Genomic DNA, 8,215 nt, shown 5'->3' with positions numbered 1-8,215 from the left:
AATAAAGGTTTTTTTTCTACAATTTTTTTTTTTTTTTTTACAACATTTAGAATTTTTTTTTATGAACAAGTCATAATTTTTTTTGTGTGTAGCTATTATTTGGCTATTTTGTTCAGGTGAAAAAGTGGGGAAATATTGCACAGGTGTGTATATATATACCTACACGTGTGTATTTGTATGTACTTTTAATCTTTAATAAGAAGGGAATAGGCTAATTTTTATACGCTACATTTTGATTTTTTTTTTTTTTTTTTTGGGAAGTGCTTCATTTTGGGAAAAAAAAAAAAAAGAAGTAATACGGCGCAATACAACGCAACACAGTACAACTTTTGTTATTATACCTCTTTCTCCTTGCTTTACGTGCCCTTTTGTCAATTTTGTTTATTTTTATTTTTCCGACATTTGGAAGAGAACATTCTGTAAGAAGGAATTATATTTTACTATTATATGCATTTTTTCCTTTTTTTTTTTACCTCATGTGTGCTACATTTTTTCCCGTTTTTGCTTAATGTCCTCTCTCGCGATAGCAACGTTTACAACATCACCTCGTTGTCAGCGCGAAACATTTTGTGTGCACTGTTACACTGCTCTTTTTGGCCAATCCGTTGTATCCTTTGAACATACGAAAAAGGTGGAGATAGTGCGAAGGAACAAAAAGTTCAAAACGTTGTCAGGTTTAGGGACAGTTCCGCTGGCATAAGTGTGTACATATGCAAGTATGCGCGTATGCCAACCTGTATGTGTCCAAGTTCGTGCATGTATGTATGTACGTACGTAAGTATATGTTCATGCTTGTGTACGTACGCATATGCACACGCGGGCTTTGCACCTAGACGTTTAAACAACCGTGAAGTAGCAAAAATTTTGTCAATATGCTGAAAAGTACGACAAAGATTGACAGAACAAAGCGAGAACAAGTAAATAAATATATTTTCATTTTTTCCCCAACTAAATGTTAATATGATTTTTTTGGAAAAAAATAGGCACCTTTGCTAGCGCGCTTGTTTGTTTATGCATGCTTTTTTGCGTGAGCACCGCCTGGTTGGGCTGCTACCCTTGTTGGTGCTGTTGTGTTTCGTTTTGTTGCGTTTTGTTCTGTTTTGTTTTACTCTATTTTATCTTAATGTTTTTTCTTTTTTTTTTTTTGTAGAACAGGATATTACTGGAAAAAAAACTATCCAAAGACTCCGTCACTTCCACGAAGTTCTGTGTAATGATAGAAAAATTGCGCACCGTTTTGTGCATCTGCTACGCAAAATGGAACGCATCGGATTGAAAAGAACGATGGGGCGCTTCTTTTCAATGTGCATGTGGAAGCGTTGGAGTTTGCATCCTCTGGCATGCTTCTCTTTCGCTTCGTTGCCTTCTGTACCGCTCCTTCCCGACGTGGACAAAATTTGAAAGCAAAAATAAACATCGCATTTTAACCCTTCACAGGATTCGTCCGAGGACAGAGAAGGAGGGTCGAACACCAGTAGTAATGTGAGCTTGCATCTGTCGGAGAAGCCAAACATTACAAGAACGTTAGATGCGAATAATACAAGTTCGTTCGTATCAGATCAGAAGACGAAGTCCAAGGGGGGTTCTATCAAGGCAAGTAAAAAGCATTCGCAACACAAGTTGAGCAAAGTGAACATCCTGGAGAAAGGAAACGACGCCAAAGTACATGGTAACACGTCAGTAGGGAAGTCTAAAAGGAGCAGCATAATACGGTTAGATGCAAGCAAAATTTCGAGCAAGACCAACAGTGTGATAGTTGAGGATTCTATCGACAACCAGGACCACAATACTGAGAAAAAAACTGAAAGAAGTAGCACGGAATTTTTAAACATTGAAGAGAACACCCCACATATTTTAAGTAGGGTTGATAAAATAGCAGGTGGTGATTTTCCTAGGTTGCCTCGCACTATTTCGTTTAAGGACAATTTGCTAAGCGCGGAAGGTAATTTGTATAGCACCGTTAAGGAAGATTTCTCATATCTTTATGCACCCAGCAAGGCTGACCCTGTTAGAAGTCATCTCGGTTATTATAACGCACCTGAAGTTTTAAATTCTTACCCAAGCGGTAGTTTGACCCGCTCAGCGGGGTATAGTTTCAGTCCATATGATGAAAGCCTTATGGACGCAGGCACGAACGGCGACTTGAAGCATTTTTCGACTAATATATTAAGCGCGCAAGGTGGCATCCACGTGGGGGCGGACGCGTACGGGAGTAGCAATTTAGGCACATTCCGAGGTGACACTTGGGGGGCGTATCACCACGGTGACAATTGGGGGACCAAACGGAGTGACAATTGGGGAACCAACCGGAGTGACAACCTGGGTACCTACCGCGGTGACTACGTCGGGGCCTACCCCAGCGCTAACTGGGGATTTAATCCAAATGTACTAAACTCGTATGAACAAAAAAACGTAACCTTCAGCGAAGGTGTGAAGTCCACCTACACCACGCCCTTTGTACATCCGAACAACGTTGAACAGCCCTTGGCGAAGGGCGCAGAGGTATACAAAACAACGGCAAATGAGAGGTTCCCCCCTTCTAAAGTAGCAAATGAAATGGACTTTACAAATATGTACACTAGTCACACTCCGATAGGCAGTAACGACAGCGGTAGAATAGGGACTTTGGCGAATTACGAGAGTAAGGGGGATGCCTATTTGTCTGACAAGACTTCCTATTATGTAAATAATGCTAGCGAGAGTACGTCCCTTGGAGGAGGGGTGCATTTTGGACCTCTGCTGAGTAGAAGGAACGTGTACGACACGTTTGGGGGTGAGTCCGCCAATGGGAATGGCGCGGCAGGGGGAGAGAGCGCATCGGGATTGGCATCAGCATCGGGATTGGCATCAGCATCGGGATTGGCATCAGCATCAGCATCGGCAGGTGCGCCCGCATCCGTATCTGTAGCTGCGGGGGGAAGCAGCAGCACGAGTGGGCTCCCCAGTGGAGGCGACGTCTTGAAGTTCAAAACGGCAGAATTTTCAAACTACGCGGACTTCAATTTTAAGAGCAGCACCGCGGAGGAAGAGGGTGCCCCGGATAGCCTAGACAATGTCGTGAAAGCAAACGAGGTGATCGAAAGTGAGAAGGTAAAAAATGAGGTGTCTATGTGTGAGCAGATCACATCGCATACTGACTATTCACGAGCAACACACACTTCGCACGTTGTGGATAAGCGAATTGTACATGAAGGATTTGATACGATTAAAATCCCGAAATATAGGGAAGTAGAGATAGTAGAAAAAATTGTGGAAGTTCCCGTGGTGCATAAAGTGAATAAGTATATAAATAAATATGAAATTAAGGAAGTAGAGAAAGTAGTTAAGAAACCTATTAATAAATATGTGGAAACAAAAATCGAAATTCCCGAGTTACATTTCCAGGACAAAATTGTGGAGGTACCAGAATTGCAAGAAGTAGTAAAGATAGTGGAGAAACCCGAAATTAAGGAGCGTATAATTTACAAGAACAAAATTGAAACGAAAATTATTCCCAAGTATATTGAAGTGCCTGTGGTGAAAATTGTGAACAAATACGAAAGCTATGACGATATAGGGGAGGTAATAAAGACCGTGCCGGTGAAAAAAATTGTTGAAATTCCAAATGAGGTGATTCGAAAGGTGAAGGTACCTATTCGGAAAATTATCGAAGAGCCCAATTATGTTCCGATTATAAAGTACCGTGATGTACCTATTGAGAAGATACGTTATGTTCCGAAGATTCAGACGGTGGAGTTAGTTAAGACGATCCCCAAGGTGATTGACATTCCTGTACCTGTGAGAGTTCCGAAAATAAAAGTGATCGACAAGCCGTTTTATATAAACAAGTATGTGGACCACCCGGTAGTTGTGCCTGTGTCCAAAACGGTGAAGCCTGTGTATAAATATGGGGGGAAGAAGGTGATTGAAATTCCCATCCATAAGCCTTACATCGTTACGCACGACACGGTTGTGCCTAAGGATGTGCAGAGTGGCATGAGCAACGGTAGGTGCTCCGTGTACGCCAGGAAGCTGGACCTGAATGCATTCGACCCGGCCAAGCGAAATGAGCTCTTCAGCTTGGTGAACGGGGGCACCTTCAGCTTGGAGCGGTCTGTGAGCGTGGACAATTTTGTGCGGGGCGGCAACATCGGCGGTATGAGCGGTATGAGCGGCAGCATCAGTGGCAACATCGGTGGTGGCAACATCGGCGGTGGCAACATCGGCGGTGCTGGGCGTCCGGGCGGGTTGCACTTCTCGAAGAGCCTGAACAGTGGCGCGAATGCTGACGTGAATGTACCCAACCTGCACGCAGCGTACGGCGTCGACTTCTACTCAAACGGTGTGGGCCTCGCGAACCGGGCGAGCGGCTTGAACGCGCCGTTTGTGGGCGCGGGAGGTTTACCCAGTGCGTCTAACCAGCAAGGGCTACACCCAAATTTTACACAGCCAATTTCGATGCACAAGGCGAATTGCGACACGGGGAGAAAGGATGGAAGAAGCAGTTTACCCTTTTTGCGAAATGGTTCCAACCGTGCCGAGCAAGGCAGAAACGACCTACCGGAGGGGCTTGCACATAGCTCGGATTTCCAGCGCCGCTTTGCCAGTAGCAACCCATTGTTCGAAAGGAGGGGGGTTGTGAACGGGCACGGAGGTGAGGGAGAATATAAGGGAGCATATGCGGGAGAATATAAGGGAGCATATGAGGGAGCTAATACGGGAGCATATAAGGGACCATTCGAGAGTGCAGCTAATGTGGCCAGCAAAATTGGGGGTGGCGAATGCCTAAGGAGGTACCAATCCAGTGCTCGCGCAAATGTGTCTCAGTGTGTGGGCTGGGGTAATAACAAAAGTATGCGTCACATGGGCAGCATGGGGAATGGCAGCGGCGCGCAGAACGGTAACGGTGTGAGTCATGCCAACTCGATGAACCACGCCAATTCGATGAGCCACGCCAATTCGATGAGCCACGCCAACTCGATGATCCACGCCAACTCGATGATCCACGCCAACTCGATGAGCCAGGCCAACGCGATGAGCCACGCCAACAAGATGAGCCACGCCAACAAGATGAGCCACTCAAACAGGATGAGCCACTCAAACACGATGAGTAACATGAACACGATGAGTAGCATGAACAACGGCACGTGTGCACTTCGGTCGAGGAGTCCCAGTGCGTGCTCAGCCGATGGGATCAGCGCGTACGTGGTCGAGTATGTGGGCGACGAGGATAAGAGGTTCAGGGACGGTGGGTTTTCCAATGGGTTCGGTAGTAACCAGTTGGCAGATGAGATGGGAAGTAATTATTCATTCAGCGGGACGGTCATTAATTCGAAGAATGAGTGAGAGTAGTGCGGCGGGGCTAAAGAAACGACCGTGGTGTATCGCCGCAGTGGTGTATCGCCACAGTGATGTATCGCTACATGCAGGGGCAAAAAAAAAAAGGAAGTTCAGATGGTGCCATTTGTTGCGCCGTGTTAAGTGTCAAAATTTAAAAGAGCTGCTAAACGAAGATTTCCATTTCGCAAAAAGTGGCAGCTTTTTGAAGTGTGTAATTAATGCGACGTTGGCAAGAAGACTTTTTCCTTTTTTTTTTTTTTTTATTTTTTTCCCTCCCCTTTTTGGATGTGTTTTTTGTTCCTCCTAGATTTTTCGCAGCGAGTCAGGATGATGGTGGCGGTGGTACCTCCACTGGCAGCGTCATTTTTGTACGTACAAATATATGCATATACATTTTACTTTTTTTTTTTTTTTTGTGTGCGCCTTTTTTTTTTCACCCTGTTGTCGTCATTTTAACCTGTGCGTGGTTCATGCTAGCCAGCCGCTACCTTCACCTCTACCTCTGACTTTACCTCTACTTCTGGCTTTACCTCTGACTTTACGTCTAACCTCTGACCTTACCTCTACCTCTACCCCTTTTGCAGGTGGGTGGGTACTGGTGAACGGCCCAGTGTGTGCATCTGCAAAACTGCGTTTGAAGCATTTTAGGGGAGCATTTTCGAATGCGCCAGTTGTAAAAAAAATTCGTAACGTTTGGTTAGCACTGTGGGGGGTTACCAACTCGTTTTGCGAAGGTTCTGTGGGCCATTTGTGGAGACTCTTTGGCCCTCATCGTTCAAACTGAAAAACAAATGCATGCACACGTGCTTTCCTGCATGCGGGAACATGCAACGGGGAATAAATCTCTTTGTATGTATGAACGAACGAATATGCATGCTGCATATATTGGAACACATTCTTAAACCTGGTTGAAGGAGAGGAAAAAAAAAAAAGGCCCTCCCAAAGGAGAAGCATTTGAAAAGCTGCCATTGTAGGTAGTATAATATGTGTGCTTCTCTTAGTATACATATGCATGTATACACAAAGAAATGTTACCTTTTTTTTTTGTTCGTGAAGAATCGCACCCCATATCGAGGGGGCTAAATTTTATGTGCATAGCAGAAGCTATATGTTTTTACATAAGTGAATTAACGACGAGGTGAAAAATTATTTTTTTTTGTTCAGGTTCATCTGGGAGGACCTTATTTTACTGTGCGCAGCTGTTTCGGCGCTTCGGCATTTAGCATTTCGGCATTTAGCATTTCGGCATTTAGCATTTCACCATTTAACATTTCACCATTTCGCCATTTGGCATTTTTTTGCGTTTCCCTGTGCGCTCATTTGCCACCTTATTTTACGTTACGTTGAATTTTTTTTTTGTTTTCTTTCGGTTGGTTCTCCACCGTTGCTTGCATGCTGCACATCCCGGCGAGGCAGTTCGAGTCCTTACTTGTCACCCCTTTGTCGATTTCTAAAAATAGGCTAGTGTTCAATTTTGAAGTAACTATAAAATTATAAAATTGTTTTTTTTTTATTATTTTATTTTTTTTTTTTTCTATTTTTTTTCTATTTTTTTCTATCTTTTTTCATTTTTCAGAGAAGCTAATCAAATCACACAAGGAGAGGACATGGGACTTTGGGTATACTACCTTGTTTTTGTTTTCTATTCGGTGCGATCCCTCTGCGTCAAGGAAGGCAGGCGGCCGGGTAACTTAACACACGAGTGCACACGTACGTTGATGTATGAAGTTTTATTTAGTGATATGCTCATGAATAATTTTGCACGTGCACCCAGTGCTGCTCTCCGCCTCTTCGCCATCACCCGTTTGTACATACCGATTTGTGCGCGAGAGTTGGGTGCGCAGTTTAGATGCGCAATCCGTTTAGTGTATATACATGTGCCAGTTTAGGTGAACACATGGGTGGGGGTACAGTACACGTTTGTAGTGGTATATACATGAGGCAAGTGAAAATTCTCACGAAGAAAAAATATTAAAAATTAAGAGTAAAAAATTTGCCAGCGTTAAAAAATTAGAAGCGCTAAAAAATTAGAAGCGTTAAAAAATTGCTAACATTAAAAAATTGCTAACTTTAAAAAACCAGCAATGTGAGTGAACTAAAATCTAACTTTATGGATCCTTCGCAAAAAAAAAAAAAACTAATTAATTGTTATAAAAAAAAAAAAAAAATTAAGCTAAGTTTCACTTCACCCACTAGTTTAAGAATTCTAAACGCGAATTAGTCGATTGCTATTATATAAGTTATTTTTTTTTATTTTATTTTTGACCACAGTTTATTTACTTACAGTTTATTCACTCTTTCTTGAGGCGTTTATCGCATTAGCAGCAAATTTACGTTTTTTTTTTTATTTACTCACTTTATTAAGAGAGCACCATGAACGCATTTCTCCTTTTGGCTATAGTTTTTTCCTTCCTAGGATTTTGTCGAACTGAGCAAAATAATGGCATGGGCGGCGGAAACCCAGAACAGAAATGCCAAGTGATTAGTAACGCGAAGGAGCTAATAACGAAGATAGATGCAGAGCCTGTGAAGAACCAATACGTAACTTATATTTACCACAGCTCCATATGTTCCTACTGTACAAAGGTTACGGATTCTATTAAGGACAACGAAAATGTAGAAATTATTCACTTTCATGAGGATAGCAATTTGGAAGAGTTGGTCAAGACGGAGAAGCCAATTGTCGTTTTAATGAAAAATATTAACAAGGGAAGCTCCATTGATAGAAGCGCCTTCTTCGCAGAACTGAATGAGAAAGGAGGAAAAATTCAAGTTCCTGCTCTCGAAGTACATGATTTTATTATGTACGAATCGGATGAAATTATTAAGTTTTATAAGCATTTGATAGAAAAAGTTGCAGGAGGTGATGGTGATTCTGAGGAGTCACAAGAGGAAT

The 8,215-nt window shown here is 42.8% G+C and overlaps 2 protein-coding genes across 2 annotated transcripts; both read left to right on the top strand.

Annotated features, from left to right (window-relative positions):
• Nucleotides 1-872: 872 nt before the first annotated feature.
• On the top strand, nucleotides 873-5,325 carry PCYB_121210 (hypothetical protein; the record flags this gene model as incomplete). The annotated part of the gene is made up of 3 exons (XM_004223452.1): nucleotides 873-917; nucleotides 1,151-1,210; nucleotides 1,438-5,325. 3 exons carry the CDS (start codon nucleotides 873-875, stop codon nucleotides 5,323-5,325), a joined length of 3,993 nt encoding a protein of 1,330 aa, XP_004223500.1.
• Nucleotides 5,326-7,692: 2,367 nt separating this feature from the next.
• On the top strand, nucleotides 7,693-8,201 carry PCYB_121200 (hypothetical protein; the record flags this gene model as incomplete). The annotated part of the gene is made up of 1 exon (XM_004223451.1): nucleotides 7,693-8,201. A coding segment is annotated over one exon (509 nt), but the record flags the coding sequence as incomplete, so codon positions are not given.
• Nucleotides 8,202-8,215: the final 14 nt, after the last annotated feature.

Source organism: Plasmodium cynomolgi, chromosome 12 (assembly GCF_000321355.1).
Source record: "Plasmodium cynomolgi strain B DNA, chromosome 12, whole genome shotgun sequence".
Classification (NCBI taxonomy): domain Eukaryota; phylum Apicomplexa; class Aconoidasida; order Haemosporida; family Plasmodiidae; genus Plasmodium; species Plasmodium cynomolgi.
The sequence above is the reverse complement of the archived record's forward strand: the minus strand, read 5'-3'. Positions and strand labels throughout refer to the sequence as shown.